Source organism: Branchiostoma lanceolatum, chromosome 2, assembly GCF_035083965.1.
Source record: "Branchiostoma lanceolatum isolate klBraLanc5 chromosome 2, klBraLanc5.hap2, whole genome shotgun sequence".
Lineage (NCBI taxonomy): Eukaryota > Metazoa > Chordata > Leptocardii > Amphioxiformes > Branchiostomatidae > Branchiostoma > Branchiostoma lanceolatum.
Genome location: NC_089723.1, coordinates 9,855,020 through 9,876,245, shown reverse-complemented (window position 1 = coordinate 9,876,245; position 21,226 = coordinate 9,855,020). Strand labels below are relative to the sequence as shown.

The window sequence follows — 21,226 nt, the reverse complement described above, 5'->3', positions numbered from 1 at the left end:
CTTGTTGACCTTCCTGGTTCAAGGATTCCTTGTCTATGTTATGGCTGAGAGGAAATTTCATTACCCTCCTCCCCCCAAATCTGGACGTGAAGGAATAAAAGTTCCTTGATCTCTGGTTGAACAAGGCGCCTGGGGCACATCGTGTCCATGTGTCGTATAAAAGGGCCTGACAGGGTGAAAACTAGCTCATCTTTGGTCCTATCGTAGGTCTTACCCCAGACTCAATGTCACCTGGATGGATGAAGAGCGTGTGCTAGCAAGTTTCGAAGGAAGATTCAAAAAGTAGAGTCTATCCAACAAACGTATCTTGCTCAGAAGCTAATTTTTTTCAAAGAGAGTTAGAAGAGAGATTACAGTTTCGCCTGAACTAAAGCGTACAGTGGTTGACCTTAATATGATTTGTTCTGATCTTGTAAGTAAAGGCTTCCTTAGAAATCAGTTAACTGAATGGGCCACCCGAAAGGTTAATAAATGATAAATAGATAAATGACTACAGCAAAAGTGTACACACACACACACACACACACACACACACACACACACACACACACACACACACACACACACACACATTTTAAACCTCCTTGGGTTGATATATATCTATATATCTATATATCTATATATCTATATATCTATGTATCTCTCTCTCTCTCTCTCTCTCTCTCTCTCTCTCTCTCTCTCTCTCTATATATATATATATATATATATATATATACATACATACATACATACATACATACATACATACACATACATACATACATACATACATACATACATACATACACATACATACATACATACATACATACATACATACATACATGTATGTATGTATGTATGTATGTATGTATGTATGTATGTATATATATATATATATATATATATATATATATATATATATATATATATATATATATATATATATATATATATATATATATATATATATCAACCCAAGGAGGTTTCATTTAAACCATATGAACCCCCTTGATTAATGTATCATAATTCATAATCTAGTATTTCCTCTCATATTTATAACCATGACGTATACACAGATTATGTTCATCAGCCGCCCCAGAGAGACAGCTACATCTCTGGAATGTGACACGTGAAGCAAATGCCTTTCAGTGCGTCACTTGTAGGCATGGTGATACTGTACGCACCAATCATCAGGTGACTGGCACAACTGACCATTGACTGCTAGTTAGGCAATATTTACTGTCTTGTTTTTAGATTGTAACACTATTCCTTTGTTTGAAGTGTTTTATAGAACATGTAACGCGTGGTGCACGGCGACAGTACCTACTGCCCCACGTTGTATTGTCAAGTGAAAGGCATAACTGCATGTAGACTAGTGCTGCGTACCTAAACGTAACATCAGGTACAGGTACAGGTACCGGTACAGTGGTTTAGGTTCAGGTCCGGACCTGTACCTGTACCTGAACAATTTGAAAAATTAACATGTGTTCTTCTTCACTAATGACAGTGAACTTCTTCACTAATGACAGAAACACAAATAAACTGTCTTCAATTTGTCAATATCTTTATCTAAAGAACATAACTAGGTTTCCTACTACCAATCTCCCTAGGCCTTGCTATCAAAACTCCCGGCCTGCTTGAATGATCTGTTGCATATTAGTTACATTGTACGCTGTTCCAAGGTATCACTTTGGTCACGTTTGGTGTTGCATATTAGATCAGGAGATCAGTCACAAAATAAGCACATACTTGGTGTAAATTTATATCGGTACAGTACCGGTACTTCATGATCCGGTATTTTGGAGCTGTACCTAATCAATTTTTACGTTACAGTACCGATCCGCAGTACCGGTCCGCAGCACTAATGTAGACTATAGCCTCGTATCCAAACAAATTATAGCTCCCGAGTCTCTTCTATCCTCTCCGCAAATAGGAGAGCTATAAAAGGTTTGGATACCAGGCTATGTAGACTACCGACCGTAGACAAGGCTATCGAGTTGGGTTAAACGCTCGACTACTACATTACCCAGACACTAACAAACAGCCATGCTGGCACGCAGGGATGCAATCGTAGATATTCCCAAATGAAAAGGTGTGACGTGACATTAGCCGGCTCCTCGTCAGCAGTGGGAATTCAATCATCATCTTTCCCTCCCAAAAATCCCGTCATAAGACCATGTTGATTTGATTATATGGATCAAATCCGCGTGCGCATCAATTTTCATCCGTTTCAACAAGCTTCTGTAAAGTTAGAGGATATATGCTGTAACTTGCACCAAAAAAATCCGGACATCCTAATGTCGTAGAATGCCAAAATCTATTCCAATGTCAAAGAAGAAAATGTGAAAGAGCAAAAATGAAGAATCTATTTTTCTGCACACCATACTATGTGTGCTAAGTCCTTCCTGACCACGTAGATTCTATATTAAAAAAGACTGCAACTTTTTCTGCCATTTTTTTCTTTATTCGCACGCTTGCATCAGGTTTGGGATTCCCAAAGGATGTCACCCATATAATCAAATCAACATGGCCTAAGATATGGAGCGTAGACAAGAGTCGCAAAAGGCAAGAGTAAGCAGGAAACGGATCAAATGGTATACATGGTATTTTGAGTAGGATACCTGCAGTAGCTGCTCTATCAACCACCATACTACATAATAATCAATACCATCTTGCGTACTTCTAGTATCAGGTAACATTGGCAAGACACAAACATGATGTAAGAATCAGCAGCAATGTCAAACAGATAGTTTTCCTTTTCTTGATTTCCTTATTCTTCAAACAAATAGACATGCAGTCATGAACTTGACAGCTGTTGGCCGACTCCCCAACGGGTTGGGGTTTTGTGCGCGTCAGAAATTTGCGCGCTTGTGAAAAAATAAAGTTCATGAAATGTGTCGGAAAATGTGTGCTACAAAATCCTTAGTCAGAAAAATATTACCCTATGATATAATTTGATATAAAAATCTGTTTCCTTAATTTCGGGTTTAAATTTATAGTCCCTTGGGAATATATAAGCTGACTCCCAAGGGATTTAGAACATTTGGGGGAGTTTTCAGCTTTAAAGTTAAATTAAGATGATGATTTTCAAATGTTTAGTTTTCACGCGCAAGAAAGTTTGAAATTGGCACGTGAAAGAATCTGCTTGAGAAAAGATGGTTAGGGGTTTAGCTAATAGAATAGAGAAAAGCCTCAATTATTACATTCTATAATACAAAGCATTATATAAGTAAGTTAACCATCTATTAATGAAACATCTTGTGATTTTCAAATGTTTAGGTTTCAAGCCTAACAATTTCAACTATTTCCAAGAGACCTATTCCCAAGGGACCTAGAAATCAGGTGTTTTCAGACATGAAATACGGGTTACAAATAAAAATTGTATCACAGGGACAGATTTTTCTGCCTAAGGATTTTGTACTACACATTTTCTGACATATTGTAAGAATTTTTTCACGCGCAAATTTTTCACGCGCGCGCGCGCGCGCAAATTCTTCACGCGCAGAAAACCCGTTCCCCTCCCCTACGTGGGATCTGCCCAGGTCATAATAATAATAACTTTATTGCACAACAATTGTACAAGGTACAAAGTATGGCATTCACTGGTACATAGATAACATATGCGCGTCGTTATGTGCAATGTGACATCTAATCAGTGTTATGTAATGGAAGTCACGGAAGGTATGACTTTCAGGTTCACTTCAATATCGGGACTAATACTTTTCAGATGGGTCGTTCTTATGACTATTTGCCTCTCCATAACAAAAAGTGTATTTCTTTAATCTTCATCTACAACAGCGGTGCAGTCCTCTAATTTCAAAGAGCCTCCCTTCTTTTACAACTACCCATTAGGCCAGAAAGCTAGGTTGTCACTGCGGTACCAACAATGACAACAACAACTATTCTGATACAGTGATAGTTGTACAACGCTGGTGTAAAGAAAGACAAATGCCGACAGCTGCCTTTGTCACTTCAGATCTCATTCTTCAGTTACCTGCACTGATTGATGATGTGTTTTCTTCCACGTAAGAGGCTTATTTTTACTACGTTGCCCCACCGGTATTTTATGACTTTTAGGTCTTCGTGAGTAGTGGGGGTGCGCCGCGGTGGCCTTCGCGGCGAGCATGGCTTACATTGCAGGGTCATCGCCTAGGTAGTCATGACAGATTTGCCAGGCGTCGAGGACAGACATATACAAGGCCTTGTGTCAAAATATGACCATTTTGTTTATCTTTCCGAGTAAAATTCGACTCTTCTCTGACAGGTTATACCCAGTCCGCAGGTGGTATTGATTCTGAGAAAAAGAAAAAGAAAGTGCACTGTTACAACGCCATCCAACAGGAATGACTAAAGGTCAGCAAGTCGAGGATACAGCACACTCTCTCTGCTCTTTGATGAAAAATTCGAGACTTGTGTTGTGATTAGGTAGTCGCGACTTGGCACGAAGTCGAAAACTATTGTGGTAGGCAGAAGTCACACGACGGGAGTTAGGGCTATAGTGGCGGATTTTTCGTGCGTAACGGTTTATATGAACGTACGGTCATCGATAAGTACCGTCACACGGATTTGGCGCTTCTAAGACGCCCACAAACCATCTTGAGCAAAAATCAAGAAAGCTCCAAGGACGATGGTTTCACATGAATGACGATTTTGGTTAATGCAAGCAATGCACATTGCCTGTAACCTTGACAGTGACCGTCCTGTCTAGAATTAGATCGGCAATCTCACCAATGTTACAGGGTGTTTGCAAAGGTTAACCAAACGACGCGGGCGTTCGACGCACATACCAACCTACTCCGTGACATGGTCGCCTGCTCATGGTCATGGGCAGCAGAAATATCACGGGAGTGATAGGAACACATTCGGCAATGTAGACCTTTGGCACAACCTTGCCCGTCAGCAAATCTGTCACAGTTACACCGCCCACACATCCGTCACACGATGTTTCGCAAAGGGAGTGAAAGTGATATAGCCTGAGTACCAGCCTTTTTTACTCTCCAAGCAGACGAGTGGGTCCGGCAGGTTTTTGATGTGTTTTTAGGCGTTTTTGTCGGGCTTTCATGTTTTTTTTTGTCTAGACACAAAACACGTCAAAAACCTGCCGAACCCACTCCTCTGCTTGGAGAGTAGCCATTTTAGCTTCCGTACGCTACCCAAGCTCCGTTGCGCTACCCAAGCTCCGCTGCCGAGCTTGGGTAGCGGACGGAAGCTAAAAAGGCTGGCACTCAGGCTAAAAGTGATATCGATTCAGTTTGGCTCACTGAAGAGCTATTCTTCCACTGGTCGTGACAGAGAAGACAGACGCTATGCACAGTTCTTTACAGGTTATTGTACCAGGGAAATTCCCCTAGCTCTTTTCGACAAGCACAATGAACAGTGGGCCACGGCTTAACGTCCCGTCCTAAAGCCGGCGTCACAATTCATGCGAGCATCGGCCGATTTTGTAGATCGCCGGAAGCTCGCCGAATTTCAAATTCGTCCGAGCGTCGACCGTATTTTTCACTGAAAACCTGCCCCGTCACAAATTGAACAGAGCTCGGGCGACGTCCGTCGAACACTAATGATTATAAATCCCACATAAGACGGTACCATCTCTTGGACACGGACGAAGTCAGAATCAAATGGCCTGGTAACAATCTCAAATTTGGACCAACTTTACTTTCTGAGTTGTGGCAAATCTGTAGGGCACAAGTGAAGTAGGCGGGCACACTGAAAATAATCACATAGAGAGGAATTTTGTTATAGACCAATAAAAATACAAGTGCAGGAGCCACAAAGTCAACAGATCAGTCGTTTAACCCCGATCCAAAAATTTTCACCAAATAGAAATCGACCGAAGCTCGGGCGAACGCCGTCCGAGCTTCGACCGACCGTTGACAAGCCTATCGACGCCCTGCCGACGCCTGGGCGTGCCTCGGCAGACAAACATAGATCTATAATGACTCAGTGGACTTTCAACTAGTCATTTTGTGGAGAAAAAACTCAGGAAGTGAAGTCAAAGCTCAAAAGTCAAGCCCCAGTTCATTAATATACAAATTGAAACATCCAAACCAATACCAAAATAGAAACAAGAAGCATTGTCTTCGATGTCAACATTTTATTTATAATTTTTTTTTGTTTGAATGAAAATTTAACTTTGCATTGAATTGTCTTTCATTAGAAAAGTTTGGCAGCATTCTTCGACAAGTTGAAATTAGTATTAGTTAATATTACAGTATCATTTATCATCTTATGGTATAAACCAAACTGTCGTTTCCTTTTATCTATAAACAAGAAGGAATTCGGCCGAGGCCCGTCCAAGCTCCCATCAACACCTGCACAACGCTCGCCCGAAGCACGCCTTACTTTTCATGAGTCGGCCGGAACACTGACGACGGTCGTCCGATTATTGTTCAAGGCCCGTGCGAGGCTCGCACGAGGCCGAAGAGTTCGGGCGACCTCCGACCGACCAAAAATCGGGTCTAAAATCCTCGGATGCCCGCCCGAATATTGGCCGAGCGCTGGGCGTTACTCGGGCGAGCTACGGGCAAACTGTTGACGAGCTGTGCGAGTTAAAAAATCGTCGCCGAGGCCTCGCTGAATTTAAGCGCAGCTTCCAGTGACACGCGAACGTCGGCCGAGCTCCGAAAATTCGCCCGAAGCCCGTAGAATCGACAGGACGTCGGCCGTACTTCGCCCGAAAATCGCCATTTGGAGCTCGCCGACAAGTCGGCCGAGCTAATTTCTTGATTTGTGACGGGGGCTTTAGGACTGCGACCCTTTCCGGTAGCGTGCACGTCGGGTGAGCCTGAGCGACACAGCCGGACTCGAACTCACGGCTTCTAGTTCCAGCACCACTGGACTACGCAAGCTACCTCACATATTATTACTATAACGCATCGTGTACCATCTGGAAAATGAAGGCAGACATGACATTTAAGATATCTATTTTTATATCATTTACAATATCTAAAGGAAGTGGTCTCATCAGCCTCCCACCAAAGTTACCACCATGTGAAACCCATTGCCACGTGCAACGTCAGTAGACACTAGACAGGCTAAGGTCGTGTACAAAACACAGGCTAAGGTCGTGTACAAAACAAGGAGGTTCAAAAATAGTCTTAAATTGATTTCAAGATCGTGTTCCCTTCCTGGTTAAACCGTAACGTTAGAATTTGACAGCCATGTTTTGTACGTTTTCACACAATATATCTTTTAAATTCCCCATCATAAGTGAAGCCCAGGTAGTACTGGCAAATAGCATACTAAAAATTCGCTTTAAGGCCACTGACAAGGGTCGGTAATAGCCTCTACCAGGACCAGTCCGCTATGACCTTCCCTGCATAGCGGACTACCCTTGGCATACTATTCACTCTATTTGGTCGATTTCTACAATTTTCCCAGCGATCCGCGGAGCCTGGTAGAGGCTAGGTCGGTAAGCCTATAACAGCAGTTCCGGATCTTTCAAGAACCCAACCGACAAATCACTACGACAGGTACGTTCTGACATGTCTGGATTGCTGTATCGCCGTTACCGACCTGTCCGATCTGACACCTGGACCTCCGTGTCCTTTATCACAAACAGCAGATCCGTGGGGGTCAGTCACTTCTGTAAAGGGTTTATCCTGCTTGTAATGAACGGTTGCGTTAGGTGTCCAAACATTCCCATTCCACTAGGGCGGGGACCATCGCTGCGACCGCGCTGCGACCGAGCGATTTGAAAGAACGCTCAACGAATTTAAAAAAAAAGAAAATAATCTTTTTAACGCTTTGTGTGTTTTGTTGTCTTTCCATGCATACTTTTACACTTCGTATGATACTCCCATTATGAAGTCCAGGGTCATGCTAGGGTCACAATTCCAAGTCGGGGCCCGGCCGGGCTGTTTGCGAAAACGAAAAAATAAAAAAGGCATATCAAGAAAATACACAATTTATGGTTAGGAGTAATTTTTCTCGTTTTGTGTCTTTTGGTGTCTTCTATATCCAATTTTTTCGTTCCCGCAAGTTGCCCGACCGGGCCCCGCTTTGGAAATGTGACCTAAGCATAACGGAGATTCGATTCAGGTCGGAGCGAGGTCGTAGCGCGATCGCTATCTAACTCTATGTCTAACGGAGGAGGTTTAGATATGTTACCTATTTATAAAGTAGCACAATATTGGCTCCACTAAATCCACTAAACGTAGTTGTTATCTTTAACACGAGTTTTATCTATATGTCCCCGCCATTACCTCTTCCCTTTCATCTAAATCCATCATCTGGTGGTTACTTGTTCTTTTCTGGGATACGCCCACTCACAATCAGGCCATGTTGATTTGATTATATGGATAACATCATCTGAGAACCCCAAAACTGATGCGAGCGTGCGAACAAACAAAAAAAGTTTGGCAAAAAAAAGAGTTGCCTTTAGTATGAAATCTAAGTTGAAAAAATGATTTAGCACACCGAGTATTGTACACCGGCTATAGATTCAGCAATTTTGTTCTTTCACATCTTCTTTGACTTTGGCATTCAACGAGATTAGATCTTGTACCCGTTTCCGGATGTTTTTTGTTTTTTTAATTTACGGACTACATTTTTCATTTTGCATCTGCTTTGTACAATTTACGGTATGGTCGAAAAATTATATATTTCTAAACGGACCATAATTGATGCGCGCGCGGATGTTATCCATATAATCGAATCAACATGATATACAGATATACATTTACTTCCAGTCAAATGTCAATTTGTCTTTCAGTGGATTTGACAATTCAAAAAGTTAATGTCCGTTGGCTTTTATGGCGAAGAAATTAAATGATGATCACGTGGTTGCTGAAACCGTTCCAATAACTGGAAAGCGAGATCATGTGTGAGCTAAAATTTCCACTATGAATAATTGTGCACACATGTCAACTTATCGTACTCAGAGAAGATCGGGTGGGGGTTGGTGAAGCCTGTATTCTCAATTTTACACCAACAGATCGTGGGACTAGACCATCATGCGTCGTTTCCGCGTCTCGGCACCTGGGGAAAGTGGACCCAAAGCCGGCGTATTCGTAGAGCCCCCCTCTGCCTGGACATGCGGCACGCTGGCGGCGTCGCTGCGGCCGATCGAATCGACAAAGCACCCAACGAATTTCATCAACAAAAAACGAATATTTTTAAGCTTTGTGTGTTTTATTGTCTTTTTGGTCATACTTGTACGTTTTGATGATATTCCCATTATTAAATCAAGGGTAACTCAAATCCAGTTTAGGACGCAGCGACGCCACCAGCGTGCCGCGGGTCCGGTGAGGGGGGGGGGGCTTAAGTACAACCAAGAGTTGATGATTAAAACCAGACTGGGAGTTCTTTACTAGGTATGTTCACTCCTTGATCTTACACAGCAACTTTCTCCCATACAGCTAACTACACAATCACAAGTGTGCAAATAACTGCATCCAGAATATAGAGTGAATAAACAAATGAAAACCCATGTATGTCCCCAGGTCAACTTCTTTCCAGTGACGGGATACAATGGGCTTTAATCAGTACTTGTAATTGATATTGTGTACTAGAACTTCAAACTCGTACACGTGGACACGACACCCTGCGTTCTATTGCGAATCTCCCCTTGTATAGAGTCAGATTCGGTCCAGAGGGGCTTAACAACCGACCATGTACCGCAACATGTGCCGTCTGGGCTTCCCATATTTAGCACGAGGTCACCATAACCCGGCTCCTAAATGAACGACCAGAAAACATTTATTTTCTTGGCTTTGAGGCTTTTACTTTGAGGGGGTGGTCTTTGAAGTTCAAAGGTGACCTTCTGTTGAGTGGGAGAGGGGACCAAGTGCTTCCCCCAGAAAGGGAGACTTGCAGCCTGCAAGAAAACCGCGAATCGCCCCCTTCAACATTTGGAAATACTTAAGATGGTCGATCCTGCACTTTCTGCCTGTTTTCCACTGCCGAATGTTTTTCTCTGGTGTCTGAGCGACTTGCTATCTAAACAATGAGCAATGGTACAAAAACATGTCATCTAAATTTGATACGTCTTAACTTCAGTGTGTTTCTTTTTCCTATGTATAATGCGATTCACATTCAAATTTATCATTACACGGGCAGTTATAACTGTGGAAAAGAATCCGACTTGCGTCAGACATCAAACAAACAAGGCATAATAATAACAATAATATTAAATGACAATGAAGTTTATTTCATATTCATGCCCAACAGAGGGCTAAATGCATTACAATATCAAGAGAATACTAAGAAAACTATGCTATGCTTAAACTATGATTTACACGCTTCTTCTCTCTTCTTGAAACATTTTTAGACAAATTTACAGAGTTTTTTTCATTACATCGTAATTAGCTGTGGACATTACATGTGCGAACATTTCCTCCTTTGTTAAATGTACATGTCTTCGGTATATAGCCTTGTTAGCTTATACCGACAAGGAAAAGAACATGATCTGTTCCAAGTAAAGGCCTATAAGCGATCAGATGTGGAGAACCCTTTGTCTTTTGTTCTTGGGGGTATCGTGCCCTCCCCCTCTCCCCAGAGCGTTCAAGGGCATAAAAATGGACGAACGGAAGGCAACACAGGTGCAAGTTCGATGACATGATGCCTCCCGTGGTGCACTATATAGACGTGGGACATACAAACCCTTCTAGTACTACACTTGAGTTTGAACATGTTCCTTCACAGTTCACATGTAGGCCAACCGTCAAGGTCAAGATCACGTGATTATTGCTTGGAGAGTCGTAATGAAAACCACAATTCTGCCCACACTTGTGCGATCTGAGGACAGTCTCATGGGAAAAGGAAAATCAGAGACCAGTTTGGCGAGTTGCCGACCACTAAGAAATCTGACCGTCGGTTATCAGAGGTGCTGTGTAGTCTCCAAGCAGACCAAACGGTTGCAAAGACCGTATGCAACTGGCAGAAGGAGTTTTTTTATTGCAACCCGACGGTGCCTGACAACTTCTCTGGCTGACTGGAGCTTCCCAGGCTAGCTTGTACGATTTTGGCACCGTGGAGATCTGCTTGGAGATTAATCTGACCGTCGGTTATCAGAGGTGATGTGGTCTACGTGGTCTACTGACTGTACACACTGATAAGTGAAGTAACAATAGTACGCACCTAAAAATTTGATATATTGTTTTAATCAATGGCGCGGTAACGGTGGGTCTCCTGCCATAATTCTACTTGACAAAATCATTTTGACACAAGCCTTTTTTCAAAGACCGATAACTAACGTTACATGTCGCGAAGACCAATCACGACGAGTCGTTAAAATTGTTGTTAATAAACATTGTTTATGAAAGTCTGTCAATAGACGGGGTCTAGTATCAGTGATTTGGTCTGATTGCAACGACTGCAGCCATTGAAACAAATCTTTTCACTCTGACTGTTCTACATTCTTAACCTTGCACGTGAAGGGCTGAACGCATTGTGGAGCCCTGGCTACCATCAGAATGCCATTATTGACCCAAGGCAAACACCGGCGACGTGACACGTCCTTCCAAATTCCCCTAGTCTTGTTTATTGGCTTCTTGTATCCACTGAACCTGTGTGTGCAAGAATGTGATTCTTCGCCTTTGTAGACGACAAGGTTAAGGCGACCGAGGGAAAGACTAGCAGCTGCATATATGACATAAAAAGGCCCCAAGGGAACGGCCATTTTAGATGTCGAGTATGTGTAAATACCAAACCCATCACGACGTATCTGTCTGACAAAATACACTCACTGGTTTTAGCTTGGAGAAAAGCCTAGCCATAACTTTGAAGAATACAAGGTTGTAATTATTCTTCAAGTGACATTAATTTATTGACACTGAAATCTACTACTACGGAAAAAGGCCCCAAGGGAACGGCCATTTTAGATGTCGAGTGTGTGTAAATGCCAAACCCATCACCACGTATCTGTCTGACAAAATACACTCACTGTTTTTAGCTTGGAGAAACGCCTAGCCTTAACTTTGAAGAATATAAGGTTGTAATTATTCTTCAAGTGATATTAATTTATTGAGACTGAAATCTACTATTAAACAATGCTTTGATTCCGATGTCACACAGAATAGTTCACAGGAAACGATGTGTTTGCGTTTTGGCGTACATGCTGTTTAGTCAACAGTTGCACTTGAAACAGTTTAGTTTACCGTGTCAAGTGCAGACGGCACGTGGTCTCCATTGTGCCAACATCACACCGAGCCCGCGCCTGACGCCAGACAATACTCTCCAAGCAGAGGAGGGGTTCCGGCATGCGCAGCTTTTTGACGAGTTTTTAGGCGTTTTTGTCGGGCTTTCTACCTTTTTTGTCTCTTCAAACCCCAAAAGAGACCACAAAAATGACAAAGTAGAAAGTCCAAAACGCCTAAAAACACGTCAAAAACCTGTCGGAACTCCTCCTCTACTTGGGGAGTAGTCAGACACTGGCAGCTTCCATCATGCCAACATCGACAATGGCACGTCCCTAGAAAGAAGACTTTGCTCCCTCCTTGTTGGTTGGTAGGAAGTGGCGAGTGTGTGTTTCCCCTTGGTACGGTGCAGCCTGACACAATGGCAGGATGTTTTTGCGACATGAGTGAAAAGAGCACCAAAGTTACTGACACGTGAAGGCCCCGTGCTAGAGCCATGCAGCTTCTGGTGGAAAATCACATGGAAGGGTGGTGGACAGATAACCATCACCACCGTGAAAACTGTGCATCATCTGACGTCGTACTTGCACTGCAATATCATCACACGACATCTTACCCCAACCTGTGCAAAGTGTCTTGTTTCTGTCATCATTTCCTCCAATGAGAGATAACGTTACTCTGGGGACAGTTGTAGTTTAGCCCTAAATTACTTTTAAAAGATGAATGAATGAATGAATGAATGAATGAAACGAATGAATAGATAGCTAGGATCATTGTTGTCATTTTGTAATGTATGTAGCTAAAGTTATGAGAGGTTCTGTGCTTTTGTTGTAACGATACGTTTGCTGGATCGTTTTCGTTTTTCGTCTACTTCTTTAATATCTGTACTGCATATTAAGTGGTTCCTCTTGTCAATCTACCTCTATATTTAACTTTTTACCTGTCAATAACATACATACAGGGAAGGTCAACAACCCGGCGTTATTTACACTTTCACCAGTCCGACAATGACTGACCCCCTGCCGGGTGACAATGGCATGACCGATGCGGTGTCCGGTGTCCGGCCCTACAATGCCAACAGAAGGTGTCCAGTCAAGCCGAACACCGCAAGGTATTTTCCAAACACACCGAGACAACATCGGTCTCTTCCTGTTCTTTCAGGCTGTTCATTGTCAGTCATCTCACCTCGCCTTACAGATATTTCCTCCCGCCTGTTTCGGCAACTAACGCACCTGTTGACGCGATATCTCTACCACAGATGAGTGACGCTTCGGGCAGACATGTTTCACCCTTCCGTTTTGACATTTTTACCCAATGTCAACCGTTCGAAACACTGCTTGCGGCGAAAGGCGGTTGTTTTGATTACAATACCGCTGAAAATTGTTCATAGACGGCTCTTATACTGTTGATATTGGATCAGGATATGGCCAGGGGTTCTTTCACAAAGAAAAATGCTAGTACAGGTTCACGCCTTTGGAGCGGTGACGGACGAGTTCACGCCCTGCCACTGGGCGCTAGCACCGTTTAGGGCTCTTCCATTTTTTTCTTGGGAGGAGTTTCAGTGGGAGAAACACTGCATCCAAAACGAACAAACCCTTTAAACTACTCTCCAAGCAGAGGTTCGGCTCCGACTGGTTTTTGACGTGATTTTAGGCGTTTAGTGCGTGGGGCTTCTTATTTTGTTCTAAAACCAGCCGGGGCCGAACCTCTGCTTGGAGAGTCGTCATTATGATCATCATCATATTCGCTACTCTCCAAGCAGAGGAGTGGGTCCGGCATACTCTCCAAGCAGAGGAGTGGGTCCGGCAGGTTTTAGACGTGTTTTTAGGCGTTTTTGTCGGGCTTTCTACTTTGTCATGTTTTTTTTGTCTACTCATCTGCTTGGAGAGTAGCTTTTCACCAGTAAAGATGGTTGCGCACTTTGCACAGTGGATAAGAGCCGGCCAGGATTGACGATGTTGGCAAACGCTGTCCCGACGCCCTGCTATCTCAGATCTATGTTTTTGTTACTCTCCATCAGAGCTCTGGCTGGTTTTTAACGTGTATTTAGGTGTTTTTGTCGGTCTTTCTATTTTGTCATGTTTACTTTATGTCGCCAGAAGAAAACAAAATAGAAACTTTGGAAAGCCCGACAAAAACGCCTAAAACGGGTCAAAAACCAGCCGACCTCTGCTTGGAGAGTATGTTTTTGTATCAGCCCAACGCTTGGCAGCTGTGACCTTTTCTGTGTTTTTTTTTCGGGTGTGATGAGATGTTGGTCAGGGGACAGACGCAGATACCAACCACGTCTTTGGTGTTTGCTATGTTTACGTGACGAGAAACACAACAATACTGAGAAAATATATTTTAACGTTCGAGTGTTCGACGTTTTTCCCGACTAAAGCCGAGATTTATACAAAGGGACATGGCATGAAAGTGTGCAAAACATGTCGTCTGCAAGATATACAGTACTGTGACCAGCGCCTTCCTGTTGTTACTTTGTTAGTTTAAGAAATGTTTGGCCTTGGCAGTGAGTGAGGAAAGGCCGGCCTTCGACCGCAGCAGCGCAACCATGTCCGTCGCGTTCATTTTTTACGCGGGAATTCCTGACCTTCTAAGTGTCGTCTGATGGTTCAGAGGGTAAGACAGAATGCAAATTACATACGTTATAATTAGGGTACATGCCCCCCCCCCCCCGGAAGGAAAAAAATAATGATTGACGTTTTATGTCGCCCGTCTGTACGGATTGCTGTCAGGTTCGTTCTATACGGAGATTCTTGACCGAACTGTCGTCTGATGATGCAGAGTGCAAGACGGTCAAACTCTCACAGAATGCAACTTCTAACAAACGGAAAGTTATATGCATGTTTGTAATGTCCCCCCCCCCCCCAAGGATGACGTTTCATGTCGGCCATCTGTATATCCTGATGTTACTATCGTTATCAATGCACGTAATTGAATAACTTCACAGAGGAGGATGTTTTGATGTAATTGGACGGCCAGGAGTCCCTGAGGGAAACCATACAACCCTTCTAACACGTTTGTCTGTTTACATTACGAGATTTGATCATTACCAAGAATTTCCCAACACATAAACTACGCAGCATTGCCTCTCGTCAGGAGGTTGGTTTAGTAACTTGTGGCCATCTTGCACAGATTTGCCGTGACCCGCGGTCAACGGGATATTTTTCAATTGACTGGGAGCAATTAGCCAGCCAATCAGGGTCAATCAGACGTTCCGTTGAAACAGCGAAAGAGTTGCTGTTCTTGGACCAAGGACGAAGAGTTAACTTTACAAGTACATGTACAAAGAAACCAACGAACCAATTTTAGGAATCATTATTCTAGTTCGTGACCTTGTGTTGGCTTCCTTTCTTGTCCTATTTCTTTCTTCTCTTCACCATTGTGAACGTATACATGTCTGTTCAATTGTTGATATGTAATATCAATCTGACTTGACCATGTCTATTCTATTTTCTAACAACTATGTCTCACATAAAGAACCGTCATACTTAGATTTTATGCAGAATATAGTGATTTTGTGATTGGATTTTGGACTATATTTCCTTCAACAGATATCTCTGACCGGAGGACGGTCTTCTTTCTCAGTCATGCACCGTCCGACCACCCATCACCATGAGAACGTGTAAATCTTTGCGCAGTCAGAGTGTGTACATCTACCGCCGTCCAGCCATCTAAACATTTGTGTTTGCCACCCACTCAGACCCTGGCGCGTACAAATTGTGGCAAACAAAGGCAGTTTGTGTGCACGGTCACTCCAACGGAATTGGTAAACAAAATCGCGAGAGCCAACAAGTTTACACAGACTCTGCAAACCGTCGAACTTTAATGGGATTCTCTTCCTCCTCCCTTCTAAATTGAAGCGTAGCCAGCTAAGAGCCCTGGCATCCAGATAAGAGAGAAGGATATCTCCTTGTTTATAATCGACAGTGGCAGAAGTCGACGATTTGCGAGGAATGCTGTGATTAGTTTAGTAAACAAAGGCCGTGTGTTGGAAGTTGAGAAACGACCAATGATGAAATGTAACGCAGAAATGTTCGCTTGGATGGTAGATAGGACCAGCCTGGTTTTCTAGTGTTGTGGTAAAGTTGTAGTCTCTACTCTGGCTATATGGTACCCTGGATGCCAGACCTCCAATCTCTAAAATATCTATCGTAGCTATTTTAGAGATTGGAGGTCTGGCATCAGGCTAGCTATATGGAGAATCATTTGCTAGGAGAGTTTGGCCACCATAGGCTGCCTTAGACCTTCCCGCGGACTAACTTTCCTCTTTTTATCGAATCCTACGATCCAAACCCCCATAGGAAGGCTTGGCGGAGGCTAGTACAGTCGTGAATTGCAACACATATGGATAAAATCTACGACCGGGTTGTTGCTACAGCTTTCTCACCGTCGTCAGCGAGTTATAGCCGGCTAGCCACGTCTGACAAGTGGGGCAAGCTTTTACAGCTGCGGCTTGCCAGGCGCCGACACAATGCACTGCCTTCTCCTGACAAGCGAAAGGGGCGAAGACACCCGATCACGTCCTTTTAATTTGGGTCTCCGCCCTATCCTGTGCTGACATAAATAAAATGTACTTCAGTCCGACCTGCCTACAACAATAGAAAATTTCCGTTCTCATAATATATACTGTCCATGTATACCAAACGAAGACTTGGTTAGAGAGAGACTTGTGTTATCTATAGTTGCCATGGCAACAGGTCACCTATTCCCATGACAACTGGTGTGCCCCAGGCCCACCGCGGAGATTAGCTAATGTCACGCTATACCATCCGGTAAACACACGATAACAAGGCAAGGGCAGGGGGCAGTTTGGCACCATTATACAGTTAATTAAAAAGTCATAACCTACTTCGGACTCCGCACGCACAGAGCCTTCTCGCTTTCTCCAGTCACGGGAAAAGCAAACTTCTAGGTAACCAATACTGTTATTTATGACTATCGAGATATAACCCGCCGCCCTTCATTGTTTAGGTTCCCGGTTTTGTGTGTGTTTGTCCAGGCCGGGGTGTCTGGGGATTTGGCCTATCCGGTTGGGAGTTCCCCGCGACTCACTACAAATAACCATTCCTGTCACGTACTGACACCCAACTTCAAACAAACTTGGTGCTTGCTCGATATACCAAATGTGCTTTCCAGAGTTCTACCTGTCCCGAAGAAAAACACAACGCTAGCACATGCTGGCTCTCTGTGCTTCCCTCATTCTACTAAAACAATATCTGACTAGAACCCATTGGTTGAACATACGCTTGGCCATGTATAAAAACACATACATCTAGCGAAGGTTGCGAACTTTTAACATGAGTAGTTTTACATGCAATGTAAAACTTATGATGCAGTCTGGAAGAATACAAAGCTTCTCACATGATACAACAACTATATGTTGTCGAGTACTCACCCTGTCAATACTGAAGCACTTTTTCCAGTTCTTTTTACTCTCCCAGCGTCTAGCCCTTCCAAAAGCTCTTGTTCACCCATCACGAGTCCATATCCGACGAAAGTTATCAAACAACAATAGCACCATCTGAAGACCGTGTTTATCTCCATGTTTCCCGGCCAGGGGGTGTCCCGAGTCCCGCCGCTCCAGGGCAGCTGTGAGAAAAGCCGGGAGGACAGGAAATTAGTACGAGAGCGAGGCAAGTCGGCACGTCATGAGCAGACGAACAATAAAAAACGTACAGGGCTCATGAAGGGTTCATTGTTCTTGTCAGTTTGGATCGCACCCTTGGATCGCACCCAATGCATAGGTCACCTCTAGGACACGCTTACTCTGAAAAAGGCAAGGGGAATGGACATTTGAAGCAAGGAGGTTTTCTTTAATCTCCTTGTTTGAAATAATAGATGAGTGTGTCCATGGAGCGCGGTGTGCCAAGGTATGCGTTAGGAATTTTTAGAAGCTGGCACGAGGCGGTTTTGGTCCACGGATAATGCTTGTAGCGTAACTGAAGAAGACAGAATGTCAACAGCAGGTGAAACGTTATTCCAAATTATGGGTAGATGAAGGAGTCGATTCGATTGGAAACAGGCGATGGTCCCGTTGTGTGCCCAACTATGCCCCCCTTTCCCGACGCCTGTGCAACGTTAGCACGGAACACCTGTTCTTGTGGCACACTGCTGTCGGAACTCTGGCACCAGAGGAAGCCAGACTAGTAAGCAACGTCAAGAAGTGAGCGTGATTGGCAACAGCAGTGCACGTTCAGCATACAGACGCATTGTTCCTTTGAAAACCTGCCATCACGCTTCCCCGGAAACTCCTTGCGAGCCTCGCGCTGTGCACTTGAGGGCGCGGAGGGAGGCCGGTGTCACAGCTGGGGTTACCTAAAACCCACCCACAAAAGCACTCCCGCCGGACTCATACAAACCACTTTCTGACAGCCCGGCGAAAACCATGTTTGTTCGGCTAGGACTTGCGACCAGAAAATCTTTAATAAAACCAAACGAGAAGTCGTGGTCGCGTTAAACCTACGTTTTAAAGATGGTTTCAGCTATTTCGGGAACTTGAGTCCCCTACGATACTAAGAAAGAAAATTTGACATACCTTTACAGACCTGTGTCAAGCGTCAGGCTATCAGCCCAAGGCGGCTAATATCCGGTAGAAGGGCACGGTCGCTATCCGAAATCTGAAACACGTGATGTAAGTAGACTTCCAACAAGGGCTGCGATCTCTTCTTCAGCTCGGAAAGGTTCCCTCTACCCCAGGTCGAAAATCAGAACAATCCCCGTCTGGCAGCGGGGCTGGCTAACGTTTAGACGGAAAAGAGAAATTTGCTTGTCGGGCACAAGCTTCTTGGGGATAACTCCAGCCTTCAGATTTTCTTCTCTGGTTTATATCTTGGCCTCTGCTCTGCGAAAGCGTCTAGACAAGACAATGGTTCCAGAATGCCGGGTTTGTGCAGCAGATCCTCGACCCCACACTCCACGAGGGCTATGGGGTCCAAACCGGAGCGAAGCTGGTCTGTAACTACACAGGTCCGTGCTGAACCAAACGTCCCTGCCTCCTGTGCGCGCGGTAGACTCCGTCTGACTCCGGGGCTGGAAAGCGGGAGCACCCCAAGCGTGCTGCAAGGAGGGCTCTCCAATTTCACATCAACAAAAGCACCTTTTCCACGGCGCGTCCGCGACTGGCGCGACACTCCTCACCCAAACCTGCCCTGCTCGGTTGTGTCAGCGCCCCCTGCAAGCGCAGACTGCGAACAGGCCGCTAAAGATCAGCTAAGCGTGTCCCTGCTGCCACAGCTCTAGCGTGGAGAAAAGCTTGTCTACGTACGTTACAACAACAGATGTGGATGGGAAGAGACATTTGTGCTCTAGCTTGGAGGTGAAGGAAGGGTTATAAGTTTATCCTACAGTGTAGGAACTTCAGCAAAATCATATCACATGTCTAATTTTCGTACAAACTTTTAATCACAACCGCCAGTTTTCGGCGCCCCTCCCCTTTTCCATGATAAATATCATTGTATTTGTAGGCGATCATCATCATTTGTATATTGCATCATCATTTGTAGGTCGCTAGCCAATAAGTAAGTAACCAATTTTCATTCAAACAAACAAACAAACAAACAAACAAACAAACAAACAAACAAAGAAAAACGAACAATCCATCAATTAATTGATCGATCGATCAATCAGTCAGTCAAACAAAACTGTACACATTCTATATGCCAACAGTTGAATACAACGCTACTGATCCTTATATACTGGCCAGTTGTCATTCAAGTTCAGATATAAAGTGTCGCATACACATGGGGTCACTCCTGCGCTGAAATAGATTCGCCCATACTGAATGCCAGGGTACAGCCCAGTGAGGGTTTTCTCTAGTCCAAGTGCGACAAGTATTTCTGGGTTACGTTCAATGTTACGTCATGGAATGCGGGGGACGCATTTCTAAAGTGGAAGAATGAACTGCTTAGCTAGCGACGTTCCCGACTAACCCAACGAAAAAGGAAAGATTGTCCTGATAACATTTTCAAACATAGATTATCAAAAGTGATGAAAACTGATGATGCAAGTGCTTAAAATGAGTCCAGTGAGTAAAGGGCGACAGACAGACAGACAGCTAGACAGACAGAGACAGACAACAGACGGATAGACGGACAGAGAAACAGACAGGCAGAACACACACACGCACAAACACGCGCGCTCGCATACGCACACGCACACACACTGGCCACACACACAAACAAACAGAGAGGAAGAGAGAGAGGGAGAGAAATAAACAGACGGACAAGCCGAGAACAATGCTTGACTCGCTTTGGATGAACAAGGAGGTAAAATACATTTAACTTGCCTAGCCTCTATCAGGCTCCACAGGTCACTGGAAAGACAGTAGAAATTTGCTAAATAGACAGATAACATGCCAGAGGAGTTAGCTGGCCAGGGAGTACTTTATACACATTTCTACTATCTTTCCAGCGCGCCCGTGGAGCCTGGTAGAGGCTAACATTTAACCTCCTTGGGATAAAGCCTCCAGTCATGTCAACTGCACAAGCTCTGGAATAGAGAAAGGTATTTGATTTCAATCATAGACGTCACCAGTCATCAAGGAACCACTATAAATCTCTTTGTACTGCAGGAAAGTAGGCAGCTTGTCCAATCAGATGGCCCGTTATAACCCAGGTGTTCCCCCCCCTCATGACGTCACCGCCGGGGCGGTCATACAGAAGTTAATCCACCTATAAACGCACTCCTTGTAGTTAATGCTTTGTTGCTAGTCACTCCTCTGATGATGGTCGTTCTTTATCTTTGGCAGCAGCAAATGCAACAACTTGAAGGATCGTTTCAGTGCGTGTATGATGGGGGGTTGGGGGTAGCCAAATTTGTGACTTTGGGTGCAGTTTGACAGGTCAACTTCTTTAAAACATTTTTCCTGTATATTTTTTACCATCTTTCTGACAATTTTCCTGTACAAATTATCCACTCATGAAAGTATTATTTTGTACGCTCCCTCTGCTTGCTCTATCAGACATGTACAATGCCCCCTTCCCTGTGTAAGTGAGACCACAACGGCAGACATGAACTTGTGAAGATAAATAACATCCACTTTCACCTCGGACGATAAAGGGTCGGTAGTTATCTCTGTTTATTCAACACGACCTGTTATAACCAACAATGGATGCCTACCATTCCAAGCTCCTGGTGTGCACCATAAGGCTTGCCTCACGATA

At 44.0% G+C, this 21,226-nt stretch overlaps 1 protein-coding gene across 5 annotated transcripts in view; it reads right to left on the bottom strand.

Annotated features, from left to right (window-relative positions):
• LOC136427407 (fibrillin-2-like) overlaps nucleotides 1-19,326 on the bottom strand; it is a 108,316-nt gene extending 88,990 nt beyond the window's left edge. For 2 of the 5 annotated variants that reach the window (XM_066416235.1, XM_066416232.1), the window contains exons 1-2: nucleotides 18,601-19,326; nucleotides 17,461-17,654 (exon numbers count right to left, since the gene is read on the bottom strand). In XM_066416235.1, coding sequence (XP_066272332.1) covers nucleotides 17,461-17,609 — 149 coding nt within the window. In that variant the 5' untranslated portion in view covers nucleotides 17,610-17,654; nucleotides 18,601-19,326. The remainder of the gene's footprint in view (nucleotides 1-17,460; nucleotides 17,655-18,600) is intronic. The other 3 variants (XM_066416237.1, XM_066416236.1, XM_066416233.1) reach the window with 2 other exon arrangements.
• Nucleotides 19,327-21,226: the final 1,900 nt, after the last annotated feature.